We start from the raw sequence: 22143 nt of genomic DNA, 5'->3' as shown, positions 1-22143 counted from the left end.
GAGATCTAAGTCTTTTTCCTGGCGGAGCTCTTGGTGTCGCTCAGAAAAACGCATGTCAATGCGGGTAGCCAAATGGATGAGTTCTTGCAGGTTGGCAGGAATCTCTCGTGCGGCCAGCACATCCTTGATGCGACTGGATAGGCCTTTTTTAAAGGTCGCGCAGAGAGCCTCGTTATTCCATGATAACTCGGAAGCAAGAGTACGAAATTGGATGGCGTACTCGCCCACTGAAGAATTACCCTGGACCAGGTTCAACAGGGCAGTCTCGGCAGAAGAAGCTCGGGCTGGCTCCTCGAAGACACTCCGGACTTCAGCGAAAAAGGACTGGACTGAGGCTGTGGCAGGATCATTGCGGTCCCAGAGCGGTGTGGCCCAAGACAAGGCCTTTCCTGAAAGAAGGCTTACTACAAACGCCACCTTAGACCGTTCTGTAGGAAACAAGTCCGACAACATCTCCATATGCAGGGAACACTGAGACAAAAATCCACGGCAGAGTTTAGAGTCCCCATCAAATTTGTCCAGCAGGGACAAGCGGAGGCTAGGAGCGGCCACTCGCTGCGGAGGAGGTGCAGGAGCTGGCGGTGGAGATGGTTGCTGCTGTAGCAGAGGCAGAAGTTGCTGTAACATGGCGGTCAACTGCGACAGCTGCTGTCCTTGCTGGGCAATCTGCTGCGATTGCTGAGCGACCACCGTGGGAAGGTCAGCGAGACTTGGCAGCGGCACCTCAGCGGGATCCATGGCCGGATCTACTGTCACGATTCGGCTTACGGGTTGTGGATCCGCTGTGTCAGCGAGGGATTGGCGTGGACCGTGCTAGTGGACCGGTTCTAAGAGGCTACTGGTTTTCACCAGAGCCCGCCGCAAAGCGGGATGGTCTTGCTGCGGCAGTAGCAACCAGGTCGTATCCACTAGCAACGGCTCAACCTCGCTGACTGCTGAGAAGGCGTGGGACAGAAGGACAAGGCAGAGGCAAGGTCAGACGTAGCAGAAGGTCGGGGGCAGGCGGCAAGGTTCGTAGTCAGGATGGATAGCAGAAGTTCAGGTACACAGGCTTTGGACACACTAAACGCTTTCACTGGCACAAGGCAACAAGATCCGGCAAGGGAGTGCAAGGGAGGAGATCAGATATAGCCAGGGAGCAGATGGAAGCCAATGAAGCTAATTGGGCCAGGCACCAATCATTGGTGCACTGGCCCTTTAAGTCTCAGAGAGCTGGGGCGCGCGCGCCCTAGAGAGCGGAGCCGCGCGCGCCAGCACATGACAGCAGGGGACCGGGACGGGTAAGTGACCTGGGATGCGATTCGCGAGCGGGCGCGTCCCGCTGTGCGAATCGCATCCCCGACGGCCATGACAGTGCAGCGCTCCCGGTCAGCGGGACTGACCGGGGCGCTGCAGGGAGAGAGACGCCGTGAGCGCTCCGGGGAGGAGCGGGGACCCGGAGCGCTAGGCGTAACAACTAGGACTGATTAGACAGACTTCATCCCCTTTGTAGCTTTCCAGGTTTTGACTTTCACCTGTGGGGCACTGGATTAGAAGTGGTTGCGTGGTCGGCCTTGTGTCTCTTCAGGACACCAGACACTCTCAGGTCTTGACGTCACTGTAGCTCAGTTTAGCTTAGACTGACTGGTTAGCTCTTCTCTGGAGGGGTCTTATAGGTCACCCACAAGTCATCTGGTCACTGACGCCTTCCATGCCTACAAAACATGGTAACAAGATTTAAAGGCACATAACAGTATACATAAAATACAATAGATAATACAAAGCACTTATTAACCATTTATGATGCATAGATTATGAGGGGACTCAGGGGTCACTGCAATAGAGTCCGCCAGACAGGACAACAAGGGTCCAGGAGTGCAACTCCTGTACTGGGCCACAACAAGTGCATACTGTAAATGTTTGTCTGCCAGGGGGCCATGGGAGCCAGCCCCTACATATGTTTTGGTAAAAAAAAAAAAGGCCTTCTTCTGGGAGTGTCAACTTACACAGCCAAGGGAATTTATTTTATGTAACTCACAAATACAGAAACATAGCCACACATCCACAGCTTGTACTATACTGAGAAACAATTAGATCATAGTACAAGTTGTGGAAGTGCGACCATGTTTCAGTTTTTTTTTTTTTTGTGAGCTACAGTTTATATCATGTAGAAAGACGTAACACCATTTAAACAATGGCCCAACACATAAATTAAGCATAATACATACCTGTTGTGGAGCTTCAATATATGACGATCCGCACGTGAGCACTTATCATCACTTTCTGTGTTTGTACTTTTTTATGTCCTCTCATGATTTTATTGTTTTCGTGTACCAATAAAAGCTATAATGCCACCATTATAGTTCTGTGTAAACTTTTTATGTAGCGATGTGAATGTAAGGAAAAAAGTTTTAAACTTAAAGGGGTATTCCAGGAAAAAACTTTTTTATATATATCAACTGGCTCCAGAAAGTTAAACAGATTTGTAAATTACTTCTATTAAAAAAATCGTAATCCTTTCAGTACTTATGAGCTTCGGAAGTTAAGGTTGTTGTTTTCCGTCTAAATCCTCTCTGATGACACCTGTCTCGGGAAACGCCCAGTTTAGAAGAGGTTTGCTATGGGGATTTGCTTCTAAACTGGGCATTTCCCGAGACACGTGTCATCAGAGAGGATTTAGACAGAAAAGAACAACCTAAACTTCAGAAGATCATAAGTACTGAAAGGATTAAGATTTTTTAATAGAAGTAATTTACAAATCTGTTTAACTTTCTGGAGCCAGTTGATATATATAAAAAAATTTTTCCTGGAATACCCCTTTAATATAGAAAATTCACTATTAAAATCCAACTCTTTGAGAATCATGAATTTCTCAAAACGGGAGTTTAATGAAGATTTTTGTCTTGACTCTTATTCAAGGGCTTAAAGAAGTACTTCTATCCACGGAAGAGGGGATAACAAGCCGATTGGTGGGGGTCTGAACCCTGAGACCCCTACTGATCAGGAGAATGTGGAAAGTCACCCATAGAGGTAGCTTTTCCCTGTCACGATGCCGGCTGGCAGGTAGTGGATCCTCTGTGCCAGAGAGGGATTGGCGTGGACCGTGCTAGTGGATCGGTTCTAAGTCACTACTGGTTTTCACCAGAGCCCGCCGCAAAGCGGGATGGTCTTGCTGCGGCGGTAGTGACCAGGTCGTATCCACTAGCAACGGCTCAACCTCTCTGACTGCTGAAGATAGGCGCGGTACAAGGGAGTAGACAGAAGCAAGGTCGGACGTAGCAGAAGGTCGGGGCAGGCAGCAAGAATCGTAGTCAGGGGCAACGGCAGGAGGTCTGGAACACAGGCTAGGAACACACAAGGAAACGCTTTCACTGGCACAATGGCAACAAGATCCGGCGAGGGAGTGAAGGGGAAGTGAGGTATAAATAGGGAGTGCACAGGTGAACACACTAATTGGAACCACTGCGCCAATCAGCGGCGCAGTGGCCCTTTAAATCGCAGAGACCCGGCGCGCGCGCGCCCTAGGGAGCGGGGCCGCGCGCGCCGGGACAGGACAGACGAAGAGCGAGTCAGGTACGGGAGCCGGGATGCGCATCGCGAGCGGGCGCTACCCGCATCGCGATTCGCATCCCGGCTGGAGACGGTATCGCAGCGCGCCGGGTCAGTGGAGCTGCCCGGAGCGCTGCGGTAGCGAGAGAGAAGCGAGCGCTCCGGGGAGGAGCGGGGACCCAGAGCGCTCGGCGTAACAGTACCCCCCCCCCTTGGGTCTCCCCCTCTTCTTAGAGCCTGAGAACCTGAGGAGCAGACTTTTGTCTAGGATGTTGTCCTCAGGTTCCCAGGATCTCTCTTCAGGTCCACAGCCCTCCCAATCCACCAAAAAGAACTTTTTTCCTCTGACCGTCTTGGAGGCCAGTATCTCTTTCACAGAGAAGACGTCAGAAGAACCGGAGACAGGACTGGGAGAAACTAATTTGGGAGAGAAACGGTTGATGATGAGTGGTTTAAGAAGAGAGACATGAAAGGCATTAGGAATACGGAGAGAAGGAGGAAGAAGAAGTTTGTAAGAGACAGGATTAATTTGGCACAAGACTTTGAAGGGACCAAGATAGCGTGGACCCAGTTTGTAACTGGGGACACGAAAGCGGACATATTTAGCGGAGAGCCATACCTTGTCTCCGGGAGCAAAAATGGGGGGAGCTCTTCTTTTCTTATCGGCAAACTTTTTCATGCGAGATGAAGCCTGTAAAAGAGAAACTTGGGTCTCTTTCCATATGGTGGAAAGATCACGAGTCACTTCATCTACCGCGGGCAAACCAGAGGACAAGGGAGTAGGGAGGGGGGGAAGAGGGTGACGGCCGTACACCACGAAAAATGGGGATTTGGAGGAAGATTCAGAGGCTCTAAAGTTATACGAGAATTCGGCCCATGGTAGAAGATCTGCCCAATCATCCTGGCGGGAGGAAACAAAATGTCGTAAATAATCACCCAAGACCTGGTTAATTCTTTCTACTTGTCCATTGGATTGAGGATGATATGCAGAAGAAAAGTTTAATTTAATCTTGAGTTGTTTACAGAGAGCCCTCCAGAATTTTGACACGAATTGGACGCCTCTATCCGAGACTATTTGTGTGGGCAACCCGTGAAGACGAAAAATGTGTACAAAAAATTGTTTAGCCAACTGAGGCGCTGAAGGAAGACCAGGAAGAGGGATGAAATGTGCCATCTTGGAGAATCGATCAACGACCACCCAAACAACAGTGTTGCCACGGGATGGGGGTAGGTCCGTAATAAAATCCATACCAATCAGAGACCAAGGCTGTTCGGGGACAGGCAGAGGATGAAGAAAACCAGCGGGCTTCTGGCGAGGAGTCTTATCCCGAGCACAGACAGTGCAGGCTCGCACAAAGTCCGCGACATCCGTCTCCAGAGTCGGCCACCAATAGAAGCGAGAGATGAGTTGCACAGATTTCTTGATGCCTGTATGACCTGCGAGATGGGAGGAGTGACCCCATTTGAGGATTCCGAGGCGTTGGCGTGGAGAGACGAAAGTCTTTCCTGGAGGAGTTTGCCTGATGGAGGCTGGAGAAGTGGAGATCAGGCAGTCAGGAGGAATGATGTGTTGTGGAGAGAGTTCGACTTCCGAGGCATCCGAGGAACGAGAGAGAGCATCGGCCCTAATGTTCTTATCGGCAGGCCGAAAGTGAATTTCAAAATTAAATCGGGCAAAGAACAGAGACCACCTGGCCTGGCGAGGATTCAGCCGTTGGGCAGACTGGAGATAGGAGAGGTTCTTGTGATCGGTGTAAATAATAACAGGAAATCTTGATCCCTCCAGCAGATGCCTCCATTCCTCAAGTGCTAATTTAATGGCTAGAAGCTCTCGATCCCCGATGGAGTAGTTCCTCTCCGCCGGAGAGAAGGTCCTAGAAAAAAACCCACAAGTAACAGCATGCCCGGAAGAATTTTTTTGTAGAAGGACCGCTCCAGCTCCTACAGAGGAGGCATCAACCTCCAATAGGAAGGGTTTAGATGGGTCAGGTCTGGAGAGCACGGGAGCAGAAGAAAAGGCAGACTTGAGCCGTTTAAAGGCGTCTTCCGCTTGAGGAGGCCAAGACTTGGGATTGGCATTTTTTTTGGTTAAAGCCACGATAGGGGCCACAACGGTAGAAAAATGTGGAATAAATTGTCTGTAATAATTGGCGAACCCCAAAAAACGTTGGATAGCACGGAGTCCGGAGGGGCGTGGCCAATCTAAGACGGCAGAGAGTTTGTCTGGATCCATTTGTAGTCCCTGGCCAGAGACCAAGTATCCTAGGAAAGGAAGAGATTGGCATTCAAACAGACATTTCTCTATCTTGGCATAAAGTTGATTGTCACGAAGTCTCTGAAGAACCATACGGACATGCTGGCGGTGTTCTTCTAGATTGGCAGAAAAAATCAGGATATCGTCCAGGTATACAACAACACAGGAGTATAAGAGATCACGAAAAATTTCATTAACAAAGTCTTGGAAGACGGCAGGGGCGTTGCACAGGCCAAAGGGCATGACCAGATACTCAAAGTGTCCATCTCTAGTGTTAAATGCCGTTTTCCATTCATCCCCCTCTCTGATGCGGATGAGATTATAAGCACCTCTTAAGTCCAGTTTGGTAAAGATGTGGGCACCTTGGAGGCGATCAAAGAGTTCAGAGATGAGGGGTAGAGGGTAGCGGTTCTTTATCGTGATTTTATTAAGACCGCGGTAGTCAATGCAAGGGCGTAGAGAGCCATCTTTTTTGGACACAAAGAAAAATCCGGCTCCGGCAGGAGAGGAGGATTTACGGATAAAGCCTTTTTTTAAATTTTCCTGGATGTACTCCGACATAGCAAGAGTCTCTGGGGCGGACAGAGGATAGATTCTGCCCCGGGGTGGAGTAGTGCCCGGGAGGAGGTCAATAGGACAATCATAAGGCCTGTGAGGAGGTAGAGTCTCAGCTTGTTTTTTGCAAAAAACATCCGCAAAGTCCATATAGGCCTTAGGGAGACCGGTTACAGGGGGAACCACAGAGTCACGGCAAGGGGTACTGGGAACCGGTTTTAGGCAGTCCTTGAAACAAGAGGGCCCCCAACTCTTGATCTCCCCAGTGGACCAATCCAGGGTTGGGGAATGGAGTTGAAGCCAGGGTAGTCCAAGGAGGATTTCGGAAGTGCAATTGGGGAGGACCAAAAATTCAATCTTCTCGTGATGAGGTCCGATGCACATTAGAAGGGGCTCCGTGCGGAAACGTATGGTACAATCCAATCTTTCATTGTTTACACAATTGATGTAGAGGGGTCTGGCGAGACTGGTCACTGGGATGTTGAACCTGTTGACGAGAGAGGCCAAAATAAAATTTCCTGCAGATCCGGAATCCAAGAAGGCCATAGGAGAGAAGGAGAAGGCAGAGGCAGATATCCGCACGGGCACAGTAAGACGTGGAGAAGCAGAGTAGACATCAAGGACTGTCTCACTTTTGTGCGGAGTCAGCGTACGTCTTTCCAGGCGGGGAGGACGGATAGGACAATCCTTCAGGAAGTGTTCGGTACTGGCACAGTACAGACAGAGATTCTCCATGCGGCGTCGTGTCCTCTCTTGAGGTGTCAGGCGAGACCGGTCGACCTGCATAGCCTCCACGGCGGGAGGCACAGAAACGGATTGCAGGGGACCAGAGGAGAGAGGAGCCGGGGAGAAAAAACGTCTTGTGCGAACAAAGTCCATATCCTGGCGGAGCTCCTGACGCCTTTCGGAAAAACGCATGTCAATGCGAGTGGCAAGATGGATGAGTTCTTGTAGGTTAGCAGGGATTTCTCGTGCGGCCAGAACATCTTTAATGTTGCTGGATAGGCCTTTTTTAAAGGTCGCGCAGAGGGCCTCATTATTCCAGGATAATTCTGAAGCAAGAGTACGGAATTGTACGGCGTACTCGCCAACGGAAGAATTACCCTGGACCAGGTTCAACAGGGCAGTCTCAGCAGAAGAGGCTCGGGCAGGTTCCTCAAAGACACTTCGAATTTCTGAGAAGAAGGAGTGTATAGAGGCAGTGACGGGGTCATTGCGGTCCCAGAGCGGTGTGGCCCATGACAGAGCTTTTCCAGACAGAAGGCTGACTACGAAAGCCACCTTAGACCTTTCAGTAGGGAACTGGTCCGACATCATCTCCAAGTGCAGGGAACATTGGGAAAGAAAGCCACGGCAGAATTTAGAGTCCCCATCAAATTTATCCGGCAAGGATAGTCGTAGACCAGAAGCGGCCACTCGCTGCGGAGGAGGTGCAGGAGCTGGCGGAGGAGATGATTGCTGAAGCTGTGGTAGTAGCTGCTGTAGCATCACGGTCAGTTGAGACAGCTGTTGGCCTTGTTGCGCTATCTGTTGTGACTGCTGGGCGACCACCGTGGTGAGGTCGGCGACAACTGGCAGAGGAACTTCAGCGGGATCCATGGCCGGATCTACTGTCACGATGCCGGCTGGCAGGTAGTGGATCCTCTGTGCCAGAGAGGGATTGGCGTGGACCGTGCTAGTGGATCGGTTCTAAGTCACTACTGGTTTTCACCAGAGCCCGCCGCAAAGCGGGATGGTCTTGCTGCGGCGGTAGTGACCAGGTCGTATCCACTAGCAACGGCTCAACCTCTCTGACTGCTGAAGATAGGCGCGGTACAAGGGAGTAGACAGAAGCAAGGTCGGACGTAGCAGAAGGTCGGGGCAGGCAGCAAGAATCGTAGTCAGGGGCAACGGCAGGAGGTCTGGAACACAGGCTAGGAACACACAAGGAAACGCTTTCACTGGCACAATGGCAACAAGATCCGGCGAGGGAGTGAAGGGGAAGTGAGGTATAAATAGGGAGTGCACAGGTGAACACACTAATTGGAACCACTGCGCCAATCAGCGGCGCAGTGGCCCTTTAAATCGCAGAGACCCGGCGCGCGCGCGCCCTAGGGAGCGGGGCCGCGCGCGCCGGGACAGGACAGACGGAGAGCGAGTCAGGTACGGGAGCCGGGATGCGCATCGCGAGCGGGCGCTACCCGCATCGCGAATCGCATCCCGGCTGGAGACGGTATCGCAGCGCGCCGGGTCAGTGGAGCTGCCCGGAGCGCTGCGGTAGCGAGAGAGAAGCGAGCGCTCCGGGGAGGAGCGGGGACCCGGAGCGCTCGGCGTAACATTCCCATGAATATATGGCTCCTCTGTAGGGTTATATAGGGTCCTCCTGTAGTCAGAGAGCCAACTGTAGGTAGGAACCATCCATCCCCCAATCCCCCCACCCGGAGAAAAAACCTCACTTCGGTTTCACTTTAGCCACCGACATCTTCAGCTTCTTCCCGCGGCCACTAGAGGCTGTAAGCTCCTCTAACTACAGGATGTGCATGAGGACATCATCGTACATGTCCCAGAAAAAGTGATGTTCCCTGCCTTAATGGCCACAAGCAGCGTCACTATAGGCTGGAAGCCCCTAAAGACCTTTCAGCTAGGATGCACTAAGACCACTGTGGCGGTGATACACAAGGATCTTAGTGTGACCAGTCAGCCTTTCCCCACAGGACTGCCACGGCACACCTTGTGGGCCCTCGTGGCAGACCAACATGCCGTGGCACACTGTTTGGGAATCACTGCTCTAGAGTCTCGTAATGTTATCAGTTGCCATGGGGGGCACCACCATTCCATGTTGAAACCTACAAAACTTTTTTTGTTACATTGTTGGTATTTCTGTAAATGGCAAAACAAAATAATTGTAAATTAAATTGCTAAATAATTGTTTAATAATGTAAAATAATTGCTAATTTAGCTGCTAAATAATAATTTAATGAATGTAAAATAATTGTAAATTAAATGTATAATAATTTAATAATGTAAATTATTGTAAATTAAATGTACAAATAATCATTTAATAATGCAAAATAATTGTAAATTAAATGTATAAATAATAATTTAATAATGTAAAATAATAGTAAATTAAATTGATAAATAATAATTTAATAATGCAAAATAATTGTAAATTAAATGTAAAAATAATAATTTAATAATGTAAAATAATAGTAAATTAAATTGATAAATAATAATTTAATTATGTGAAATAATTGTAAATTAAACATTTATCCTGTGGAGCAGTAGTCTCCAAACTGTGTTGTGAAATTACAACTCCAAGCAGGCCCCAAAAGTTTTAGAATAGCTTGAGAGCCTCTGTTTGGGGACCACTGCTATAGACCACAGTATTTAATCACCGCCTTACTCTTTGATATATCTAGATCTGTAGTGCTAGTTACTGAAAAAAAGATGTAGACAGTGTTGGGCTTCCCAGAGGAAATGATTCAAATTACCACCCTTCATTTATGTATAACATGTTGATATCTAATCTCAATTCCATTTTAACCACTAGCTGACCTTCCATGGGCAGTCAGCAAATGCTCTGCAATGACGTTCCTGAACATCCTTGCAAAGTCTGCAGCCGCACAGAGATTGTGCCACTACTGGAGAATAGAGAGGAAACAAAATAATACAATGGCACTATGTGCTAATAATACAAAAAGTTGAATTTCTTTTTTTTTTTTAAATAGACACTTATTTCCATTTTTTTTTACATTTTGGCCCCGATGTCACAAAATAAAAAGTTATATAATCATATAAAAATAAAGCCCTATGTGCCAATAATAAAAACCTGATACAAACATTATTTAAATAACTGAGCAAGAAAAATCTTACATATCCAAATCAACCAAAATAACAAAAATGTGTCTGGCTATAAAGGAAGGAAACTGTCCCAGTTTAGATGTGGTTCACATGGTCATCATTGTACACATAGAACAAACAGTATCATCAATAAAACTGAAAAGGATATTTGTGAATCATACCATTAAAAATAAACCTTGGTAAGTAATGGGCTTCTTATTCAGCTCCTGGCCTTCTGGTAGATTTTTAGGGCCCAATATTGTCCAGGTCCACCATAGGTGCTTGGTTACTCTTGTGGGCCATTTTGACCCTGGATGTATAAGGCAAACTGGTGTTTAAAACACTGATGTGATCTACTCTTAGGCCTATTGGCTGACATTATCTAGTCTAGATGAATGTCCACCGCATATGAGCAGTCAACTAGACTGGGGCTTTTGTGGGCTTCATAGCAGCCATCTTAACTGTCTTCATGGTATACATTCCCTTGAATTTTGTTTAGGACACCGTCCGGCGTGTCCAACGATCCAGCGTCAAAATTAAGATGCTGGATGATTGTGAACTGTCCCAATCAAATGAATGGGATCAGTTCTAGCATCAGTTTCCCTCCTGTGTATGCCGGAAACGATCCCAGATGCTGGACATATGTGAATCCAGCCTAACAGACCATGGACATCGGGACAAATGAATCTGCTCCTCATAAAGGCCAGGGACGTCATCAGTATTGACTGATGGTTTTCTTCCACTGCCTCAAAAGTGGCAACTTCTACTCCCACTTACTGGCCTGGGCTTATTGTCCAGGTTGCTGGTCCATTTGGCATTTTAGTACGTTGTGTATATGGTCAAGTTCACTTAAGGTACCTGGCACTGCCAACATATTGGTTATATATTATTACACAATAGCATTATTGTACAACTGCTTTTAAAGCCAAGAAGAGGGTTAAGTCAAATAGTAAAACTCATCAAGGTTTCCTGGAAAGAGCAACAGGGGTTGGATTGTTACTCCTATATTACTCAATCTCTGCTGTGAGTGTACACTACCAACATTATACAGACAGGGGGTGCTGCTGCTGTGGGACAAGAGTAAAGAATTTGCCATCAGAAATGTTCACAGAATCCTTACGATCCTGCCTATAATACTATCACTAACAATATTATTAGAGATGACGCAGTTTTTTCTTTGAAAACCGGCCCCTCCACCCTTTGTTCCCATTGTCCCTGGAGTTCAGCATAATAGCTTCCAACTGCTTGTAGAAGGATATTTAAATACATAACACCTTACCCCGTGCGGCAGGAATATTTAAAGGGATATCCAAAGTATCCTATATCCTATCCAAAGTATAGGGGATAAGATGTCTGATCGTGGGGGGCCCACTGCTGGGACCCCCTGCAATCTCCCTGCAGCACCCGCATTCTATGCAAGGCTGCATCTCCAGTTTCGGAAACCTTCGGGTTTCGGGAACTGTGGACGTGGTGTCACGCCACGCCCCCTCCATTCATGACTATAGGAGGGGCGTGATGGCCATCACGTCCCCTCCCAAAGACATGAATGGAGGCGGGGTAGCGTGACATCACTGTGATGGACTGACTCCGCCAAAAGTGACTTCTCCTTCCTGATGACAAGCCCCAGCATATCACAGGCAATATCCCCAGGCAGAACTAGAGATTATTGCATCCTTGTACCCAAAGAACCAGGCAACACCAGTCTTCAGGTATAAAATCAGAACTCTTTATTGTGGAACAAGTGTCTTCTTTTATAGGAAAGACATCACAGGGGGAAGGGTCAGTAAAGACAATACAGGTGACAGCGAGTCTGGGAGATAATCCAATAAAAATAGCTCTCCCTATACAGTGCCTTGAGTGCAAAAGGTGGAGGTGTGCAGAAGTCGGACTGTGTGCAAAAAGGAGAAGCATGTGTAGAATTAATGCATTGTACAAAAGGTGAACCGTGTGCAACAAGTGGACCGTGTGCAAAATGTGGACCGTGTGCAAAAGGTGTATTGTGTAAAGGAGGTGGACCGTGTGCAAAAGGTCAATAGTGTGCAAAAGGTAGACCATGTGCAAAAAGGTGTATTGTGCACAGAAAGTGGACCGTGTGCAGAAAGTGTATGAAAACAGTAAATAAAAGTATTTTAACTCTGAGCTTTATGTCACTGGACAACATGAACTGAGGGGTACAAATAGCGATGTCCTAAACTCCATCCAAGTAGGTAGGGTGACTCTAGGATCCGTCACAATCACGTCCCCAGTTCCCGAAACCCGGAGGTTTCCAAAACTGGAGACGCAGCCCCGCATAGAATGCGGGTGCTGCAGGGAGATCGTGGGGGGGGGGGGTCCCAGCAGCGGGCCCCCCGTGATCAGACATCTTATCCCCTATTCTTTGGCTAGGGGATAAGATGTTTTTGCCCGGAATACCCCTTTAAAGAACATCAAATGCAGCCCACAATGACATCACAGACACTATCTAGACTAATAAATGACACGAAGTATCTAAAATTGTCAATGAAATCACAGTCCCTTGCGGTGACTGGCATTCATCAAGTCTCTGCCCACGACCTGGTGGAAACACTTTCATGTGGTCCAGGCCAGATCAGCAGTGGTTCCATACCCTGTTTACATAATATGCCATTTGGGTTATACCAATGTTTTGAGAAAAAAAAAGAAACTGCACAAGAAATTCATATTTTTTAAATCTTTCAAGGATACTATAAGACTGGCGTAAAAGGAAGGGGTATCTCTCCACCCGGTTTACCATATATCAAGGTTTAGGAAAAACAAAGGGCAGAGCTTCCTATGGGACAGTACGTATGTATAGCAGTACACTGAAGACAGTGGTACATTGGGTGAGTGTATGCTCACCTTTTCCATTTGTGTAAGATACTCAACTACCGTCAGAGCTTGATATGAAGATAGGGTGCAACACCCCGGAATCAGAGCATAGGTAACCCACGTCGATCAGTAGACTTGTCAAATCAGGTACAGTGACCAAAAAAGAATCCGGGACATGTAGGCGCAATCCGTGCATGAACGACAAGGATCCAAATATAGGATCTAACTTTTTATTGTGCTAAATTCAGATGCGTTTCAAGACATAGTCTATTTCTCAATGAACAGTGGATCACTTGGTAAGCCACTGTTTATTGAGAAAGAGACTGTGTCTCGAAACGTGTCTGAATTTGGCACAATAAAAAGTTAGATCCTACATTTGGATCGTTGTCGTTCATGCACGGATTGCGCCTACATGTCCTAGATACTTCTTTGGTTGCTGTACCTGATTTGACAACACCCGGTTTACCAGGGAGTCTGCATTCTGCGGATCTCCCTGGACAACCTAACGCTGCACTGGCATGGGTAGAGCACAACTATAGCGATCCATCACCACTCTCTCAGCCATCTTCTCTGGGGTAAGGGACTCTGGTTGCAACCACTTCCACACGAAGTGGAACTGATTAAACATCTGTGACCTTGGTGGTTTATCCTTGCAGAAAGTCCATTGTTGTACCCACTTGGCCTGGACTGGACCGCTAGGCTGACCCCCAAGTGAACAAGAATCTCAGCCTTTAAAAGCTTTTTCCGTCTTCCCAGTCAAGTACGGACCCAGCACTTCAGCCCACTGTTCCAATGGCAACTTTTCTTGTTGGGAAGACCCTTTAGTCTTGCCTACAAGAAAACAGACCCAAACAGGCAGGTTTGTCACAGGTCAGTATTCTTGTTTTTTTGTTACAATTCACATACAGCAATAAGTTCCACTTGCAGCATGGCGTATAACAGAAACTTAAACGTCTTTCACATCAGGTTCTTTACACAATCATGAACATCTGAGCATCTCACCCAAAACATGGCACATTCATTCCCAAATTCCGTGGTATTGGTGCTGTGTATCAGTATCCAACATACCACAGACAGGCTTATTTTAGCTTCTGAGCCACTCCTCTCTGCTGCACCTGTGAGTTCAGGACTGCAGCACACACCCCAACTGAAGTATGGAAAGGACTCTATATCCAGAACCTTCAGTCACTCCCAAAACCCAGACCCAAACTCCAGTCTGAAGCAGAAGCCTCAGTGATACATACCTCCCATCCACCATTTTACCAGCTGTTTGCTAACAATATACCGTATATAACATTTAGTGTGGTTGTGCTTATATGTTGATGGAATATCAGTTTGGTTTGCTGTAATATTACCTCCAGCTTTGGTTGCCAGGTTTATTTATATTTAAATCTGTGTGTTGAGTATATTTGAAAGTGTGAAGAAGAGGTCAGAGCAACCTTGAAACGTATTGTACGTGGCTCCATTAAATTGTTTTATGTGTTTATGATGTGTGAAGTCTTTGTATGGAACTAGCAAGCACTCATGAAACCCTGCTAGAGTGAATGCTTAAAGGGGTACTCCGCCCCTAGACATCTTATCCCCTATCCAAAGGATAGGGGATAAGTTGTCTGATCGCAGGGGGTCCCCGCCGCTGGGGGATCCATGTCGGATGACTGGCGATGCGGGGCGGAGGCTCGTGATGTCATGGTTACGCCCTGATCGTGACGTCACGGTCATGCCCCCTTAATGCAAGTCTATGGGAGGGAGCATGACTGCTGTCACGCCCCCTCCCATAGACTTGCATTGAGGGGGCGTGGCCGTGACATCACGAGCGGGGTGTGACATCATGAGCCTCTAGCGCTGCACCCGATGCTCTAAACAAACACCCGGTACAGCAGGGAGATTGATCGTGAGGGTCCCCTGCGGCGTGACCCCCGCGCTTAGACATCTTATCCCCCTATCCTTTGAATAGGGGATAAGATGTCTAGGGGTGAAGTACCCCTTTAAGTGTCTTTTATTGGTTTTGTTGCTGGGCTCTGCAGGTGGAGAGGCAGCCATTTCCGATCTGCCGGTTATATAAAGCTTTATTGATAAGTAGACGTGTGGGTGAGCAACGTATCCCTGAGCTGCCGGGTGCTGTCACCTTTCTTCAATCCTAAGTAGATTTCCAGTTCCTCTTTGTCAAAATTAGCTGGGTAAACCAGTCAGTCAGTAAAAAGTGTTCATATCTAAGTTTAATAAATTTCGGGATAGAAGAGAAAAAACCTGGGAAAAGTTCAAGCCTCTTCAGTGTCCTGTATCCAAGTTCCATCACCAGAGACAGGTCTGGGCCACATGTGCATTGATCATAGCGCTGTATGGAGTGTAAAGGGGTACTCCGGTGAAAAACTTTTTTTTTTTAAATCAACTGGTGCCAAAAAGTTAAACAGATTTGTAAATTACTTTAAATTAAATTAAAAAATATTAATCCTTCCTGTACTTATTAGCTGCTGAATACTACAGTGGAAATTCTTTTCCGTTTGAAACACAGAGCTCTCTGCTGACATCTCTGTCCATTTTAGGAACTGCCAGAGTAAAAGGAAATCCCCATAGCAAACATATGCTGTTCTGGGCAGTTCCTAAAATGGACAGAGATGTCAGCAGAGAGCACTGTGCTCATGATGTCAGCAGAAAGCTCTGTGTTTCAAAAAGAAAATAATTTCCGCTGTAGTATTCAGCAGCTAATAAGTACAGGAAGGATTAAGATTTTTTAATAGAAGTAATTTACAATACAAATCTGTTTGTCTTTCTGGCACCAGTTGATTTAAAAAAAAAGTTTTTCACCGGAGTACCCCTTTAAAGAATTTTTCCCAAAAGTTTCCAGCTCCAACAAGTATTCTTAAGACAGAGGAGGAGAGAGCTAAACAAGGACCCCGCTACATATACTAATCTCTTCAGTGACCTACAATTATTTGCACAAAGGAAGCCAACCTGTGTAGGCATTTACAATAGAGTTTGAATGTATTGTACTGTATCCTGTCTGCATTTCACTAGTAACCTCACTTACTCAGGTGAATAGTGCACCAGAGACCTTCCACTGTAAAAGCATCTCTTAAAGGGTCAGTGACCAACTTCCCACTAATCTGCTTAAAACATGTAAGAACATTTCACTCTGTCCTAAAGAGACTGCATTTTGCTTCGATCCACACAGAACGTACAGTAAAGTTTCATGTTCAAAAAAACAAAGGAATCATACACAAAATCAGCCACATAGGAAAAAAAATGCAGGATGGGGAAAGCAGAGTCATCAAACCGTAGTTCAGACCTCAAAATGAACCAAAGCTAAAATAAATTTAGACCCTAGATCAAAACAATATGTTAAAGGGGTTATCCAGGGAAAAACTTTTTTTTATACATCAACTGGCTCCAGAAAGTTAAACAGATTTGTAAATTACTTCTATTAAAAAATCTTAATCCTTTCAGTACTTATGAGCTGCTGAAGTTGAGTTGTTCTTTTCTGTCTAACTGCTCTCTGATGACACCTGTCTCGGGAACCGCCCAGAGTAGAAGCAAGTTCCCATAGCAAACCTCTTCTACTCTGTGCAGTTCCCGAGACAAGCAGAGATGTCAGCAGAGAGCACTGTTGCCAGACAGAAAAGAACAACTCAACTTCAGCAGCTGATAATTATTGGAAGAATTAAGATTTTTTTTTTATAGAAGTTATTTACAAATCTGTTAAACTTTCTGGAGCCAGTTGATATAAAAAAAAGTTTTTTTTCCTGGAATACCCCTTTAATGTCGACCCCCAAGAAATTGCTTACCATTCCTTACTTCTGTTTACTTCTGTACCCGGAACCTAGGACCAAGATGTTCTGTTCTGAGCTTATTCAAGAAACAAGATGCTCAGGATTAAATTGCTCATTAAATTGCTCATTAAATTGCTCGGCGGCACTGACATTTCCTACAATCAGGTGTCATTCTTAAAGAGTACCTCTCATGATCTTGTTACATTGTATAATCCTCCCAGTTCCCGGCCCCATCATGATAAACCACCCCCTGCCTTTATTTTTAATATTTTTTTTTTAGTTTTCTACCTTTATATTGTCTCTTTATTTTCTTCTCAGTCAGATTCACAAACTGGGAAGGGGTGTTCCCCAGCAGGTTGGACACCATCTGAAGCCATACAGGGGAGAACTTTCTCCCTCACTCTGCTACGCACAGCCCAGAGCAGTTCAGTGTGAGATGAGCTATGATTGACTAAGGCTGCACACACCCTCCTCAGTACTCTGGATTGCATTTCCTGATTTTGGACTTCTGCCAGGCCAGCAGGAGTCCAAAGTCTGTGCAAGAGACGGAGGGAAACGTGCTCTGGACAAATAGGGAGACACCTAGTGGCAGCTTTTTTAAACACAAATAAAACAGAAAACTTCATTTTTTTTTTTTTTTTATCAAAGTGCAAAGTATATTTTTTATTTACCATAAGGAGTGCATTAGAAAAAAATAGTTTTAAAGAGAGTGCCTTTGTACTTTTATGCATTAAAGGGGTACTCCGGTGAAAACCTTTTTTCTTTTAAATCAACTGGTGCCAGAAAGTTAAACAGATTTGTAAATTACTTCTATTAAAAAAATCTTAATCCTTCCTGTACTTATTAGCTGCTGAATACTACAGAGGAAATTATTTTCTTTTTGGAATTCTCTCTGATGACATCACGAGCACAGTGCTCTTTGCTGACGTCATAATAATAATAATAATAACTCTATATTTATTGTTGTCCTTAGTGGGATTTGAGCCCAAGGCCCCAGCACTGCAAGGCAGCAGTGCTAACCATGAAGCCACCATGCTGCCCTTAGCACACATCTGCTATGCACGGTTGCTAAAATGGACAGAGATGTCAGCAGAGAGCACTGTGCTCGTGATGTCATCAGTGTTCCAAAAAGAAAGGAATTTCCTCTGTAGCATTCAGCAGCTAATAAGTACTGGAAGGATAAAGATTTTTTTATAGAAGTAATTTACAAATATGTTTAACTTTCTGGCACCAGTTGATTTAAAAGAAAAAAGGTTTTCACCGGAGTACCCCTTTAACCTTTGTATTACGGTATGTCCACAAATTGTGGATTTGTCATTGGATTGTTGCAAAATTCCTGAGGATTTTGACAACAAATCTGCAGCATGTGAACATTCCCTCATCTCCCTATTACAGTTTTTCCCAACCAGGGTGCCTCCAGGTGTTGCAAAACTACAACTCCCAGCATGCCCGGACAGCCTTTGGCTGTCCGGGCATGCTGGGAGTTGTAGTTTTGCAACACCTGGAGGCACCCTGGTTGGGAAACACTGCCCTATTAGATCTCACGGCATGCACAGTGATTGAGTTTGGATGTCATAGATTGGGCTACACAAAAGATTGGTGCATTGTTTGGGCTTTTGTTGCCCAAATCTATTAGCCACATATACTGCATTACATAGGGAAATATGCGGCTGATGAGGGACACTTATTTGACAGGTCAGATCGAAGCCTTCAACCAACAAATGAGCATTTACTCACCTGTTCACCATTACGTTTCCTTTTTCACTGCTGTCATTTGCCCAAGGATTTCGGCAGAGGTAAAGCTGGCACATGCCTAATAGGTGCTAGCTGATTCATCTTCCTCATCTCTACTAAAAAAAACATTCAATCTTATTTCCATGGAGAAAGAGATAAGTAGCGTCATGTAAACACATGACACTGTTTATTTAAAGCGGTACTCCAGTGGAAAACATTTTATTTTTTTTAAATCAAAAAAATTCTATTAAAAAAAAATCTTAATCCTTCCAGTACTTATTAGCTGCTGAATACTACAGTGGAAATTCTTTTCTTTTTTGGATTTCTTTTCTGTCTGTCCACAGAGCTCTCTGCTGACACCTCTGTCCATTTTATGAACTGTCCAGAGCAGCATATGTGTGCTATGGGGATTTTCTCCTGCTCTGGACAGTTCCTAACATGGACAGAGGTGTCAGCAGAGAGAGCACTGTGGTCAGACAGAAAAGAAATCCGAAAAGAAAAGAAATCTCTCTGTAGTATACAGCCGCTAATAAGTACGGGAAGGATTAAGATTTTTCAATATAAGTAATTTACAAATCTGTTTAACTTTCTGGCACCAGTTGATTTAAAAAAAAAAGTTTTCTACCGGAGTACCCCTTTAATGGATGACAACTGTGGGCTATGCTCGGGTTACCCTGCGTTAGTGCCCCCGTTAGAAGTATCCATCGGCATCCCGCCATTGATTTCAATTGCCCAGACAGAGTGACCAAACTTCAGACTGTGGGGGAGATTTATCAAAACCTGTGCAAAGGAAAATTTGCCCAGTTGCCCATAGCAACCAATCAGATTGCTTCTTTCATTTTGCAGAGGCCTAGTTAAAAAATGAAAGAAGCGATCTGATTGGTTGCTATGGGCAACTAGGCAACTTTTCTTCTAGACAGGTTTTGATAAATCTCCCCCTGTGTGTCCAAATCTTGGTGTTTTTTTTTTCCCATAGAAGCCTATGGGAGAGAAAAAAAACGCCATAAAAAATATCCATGTAGGTTGTGCTTTGGCGTTTTTTCACCTGTGGAAAAAAAGGAGTTGTTCCCAGGAAAGGCTGGAAAAACTGCCAAGGTGACAAAAACGCAATTTCCACACAAATGAAAAAACGCCAGACGCAGGAAATTGCACTGGCGTTTTTTCTACCCTTTTTTTTTTTCAAACAAAACAACGCGGGACAAAAAAACTAAGTCGAAATTTAGCCTAATAGGATGTATGGGACCTGTCCAATAATAGGAATAGGTCCCACTGACTGTATGGACACTGGGGGGTTAACAGGTGCCGAACAAGGTTGGGGCCCTCCCACAGGTCGGGGTGGGAACTGGGTGATAGTTACGCCCATAAGGGATATAGGAGACTCTCCTGCTTCCTCCCTCCTCTTACCTCACCAGCAACGAGAGACGTCCCGCCCTCCCTCCCCTTTTGGTTGTTATGATTTGTAATGTTTTCTTGTATTTATGTCTATTTTGGCCCGCGCTCCGGTTGTTCGGCGCGTGGGCTTGCTTGTTCACCCCTTTTAAAAAAAAAAAAATATATATATAAAAAAAAAAAAAAAAAATAATAATAATTTGAAATATAAAAAAAAAAAAAAAAAAAAAAAAAGGTGGTTTACGTTTCAGAGGCCGTACTGTAGGCTTGTCTACTCCCGTGATGTTTACGATTTTTCTGCTTCTTGTACTTATTTCTGTATTGTGTTTTTCTTATTCTTTTTGTCTTCCTTTTAGTCACAGCTGGCATGGAATAGTTTGACCTTAGAAGATGGAAGATGCCGTGGGCAGTCATGCCCGTCGGGGATCCGACGGTTGGCATTCCTCTACGGCTGTGGAACAGGTCAATATCACCGTTTTTGTTATATGGTTACTGCTATGCAGTGTTGATTTAGAGTTGCACGCTATAGTGCTGTTCATTACTTAATAAATTGGAGCTGTGACCACCACCTCAGCCCACTAAAAGAGAAACACAGTGTCTGTTGTTATTTACTGAGCGGGGGGAGGGCAAAAGGTTTTGTAGAGGGAAGGTGTGTTCAATGCAGTCATAGTTTGATAGTTCAGATAGCCACGAACTTGTCCGATGCCCTCACATGTCTACTAGGGTCCAATAAGATTTCATAGAGAGAATGGAGTTCTATACACAAAGGTATATAAGACATGTAGGTTCAAACCCAGAACTAGAAAGGCGCAAAATACAAAGTGGGAGATTTATCAAAACCTGTCCAGAAGAAAAGTTGCCCAGTTGCCCATAGCAACCAATCAGATCGCTACTTTCATTTTGCAGAGGCCTTGTTAAAAATGAAAAAAGCGATCTGATTGGTTGCTATGGGCAACTGGGCAACTTTTCTTCTGCACGGGTTTTGATAAATCTCCCCCAAAGTGTCTCAGCTTCTGTGTATCCATATGCTGCAGTATACAAACCATTTTGCTTTATTGTGCAACACTGTATATGCATGAGGCCCTATATGTGGTAAAAATGCAAGACCATCCCCCATGATACCATGGCCTATAACTTTCAATCCACCCATGGGTCAGGAAAAGTTCCATTACATTAGAATATCAATTGGACACAGGTTACACAGGTCAAGATAAAACAGAAAGCGAACTTTAGGCCATTTGTGTGATTCACTTTCCCTTGCAGAACATATGTTTGTGGTTTATGAAAAAATACAGATCACAATTCCCATACCAAAATACCAAAGGGCATCCCATAATAATCATACCTACCTCAGCCCCAATTCCCCTCAGCTCCTGTGTGGCTTTGTCAGGTCCCCAGATCTTCTCTCCTCTCTCTGCTCCCGAGATGAGCAGGACCTGCCTTCTAAGCCAATCGCTGGCACCAACGCCATTGTTATGTTTCTCAACAATTAGCTTGTGAAGGCCTTGAGACAGCTCTTTGATTTTACCCAACATCAGTTTTGTAGCCATCAGTTGGGACTGAACCATCTGATATTCATTTGCTTTACTGATTTCACCTGTTGTCTTGGCTTTCCTTGCCTTTATGCGCTTGAGAAGCACTTGTTTAGACTCTTTTAAGAAACCAACTTGAATGTTGTGCAGTATGGTTCACTTTCTATGCAGTGGTCAGTGATTTATCAACTGAGGCTTTTTAAAAGTGTTGCAGAAATTTGGCGCATACTCTTTCTGTAATCTTACACCAGCCCAGACCACACATTGAATTTGTTTAGATCTATACTATTTAGCTTTTTATGAATTAACATGCCTCTTTTGCGCCCCACATGCGGCAGAGTCTATTGTTTTCAAAGTTCAGACTGCAGAATCACCTCCGCGGAATTCTACTGGCGGACAGTCCGTGCAAAGAATGAACATGTTCATACTTTGGATGAAATTATGGCGGGACTACATTGCTGCCTATAGAGATGGCAATGTCTACGCAGTCCTACCACCAAAGTCCTCCAGGGCGCCCGCTGCAAGTAGACATTCAGCCAGCGGAATTCTGCGTGGACAAGTCCAAAATGTCAGTGTTTCACTCAAAGTCTGAGTTTTAGAAACTGACTGGAAATGTATGCCAAGCCGGATCTCTCCAGAAGGAAAGAATGGCCATCTGCAGACAGCTGTTTTGGGGGTTATTGCCCTGCGTCAGTACAGAGCACTCCCCTTAAAGGGGTACTCCGCCCCTAGACATCTT

At 45.5% G+C, this 22143-nt stretch overlaps 1 protein-coding gene and 1 long non-coding RNA gene across 4 annotated transcripts in view; one reads left to right on the top strand and one right to left on the bottom strand.

Annotated features, from left to right (window-relative positions):
• Window positions 1-1461: 1461 nt before the first annotated feature.
• On the bottom strand, window positions 1462-19279 carry LOC130282136 (uncharacterized). Of its 2 annotated transcripts, none has more exons than XR_008846254.1 (3): window positions 19157-19279; window positions 18487-18599; window positions 1462-1694 (listed from the first exon to the last, which is right to left on the bottom strand). It is a non-coding gene; the product is annotated as an uncharacterized LOC130282136 (long non-coding RNA). The 2 variants fall into 2 exon arrangements; XR_008846255.1 differs by having other exon boundaries at window positions 18487-18596.
• CPN1 (carboxypeptidase N subunit 1) overlaps window positions 2906-22143 on the top strand; it is a 96253-nt gene continuing 77015 nt past the window's right edge. The window contains exon 1 of one of the 2 annotated variants that reach the window (XM_056530072.1): window positions 2906-3009. In XM_056530072.1, the coding sequence (XP_056386047.1) occupies window positions 2988-3009 (22 nt within the window). In that variant the 5' untranslated portion in view covers window positions 2906-2987. Of the gene's footprint in view, window positions 3010-20586; window positions 20654-22143 lie in introns of those variants that run through there. The other variant, XM_056530071.1, reaches the window with a different exon arrangement.

The sequence above is a fragment of the Hyla sarda genome, chromosome 7 (assembly GCF_029499605.1).
Source record: "Hyla sarda isolate aHylSar1 chromosome 7, aHylSar1.hap1, whole genome shotgun sequence".
Taxonomy (NCBI): Eukaryota; Metazoa; Chordata; class Amphibia; order Anura; family Hylidae; genus Hyla; species Hyla sarda.
This window is presented reverse-complemented; position numbering and strand designations above follow the sequence as displayed.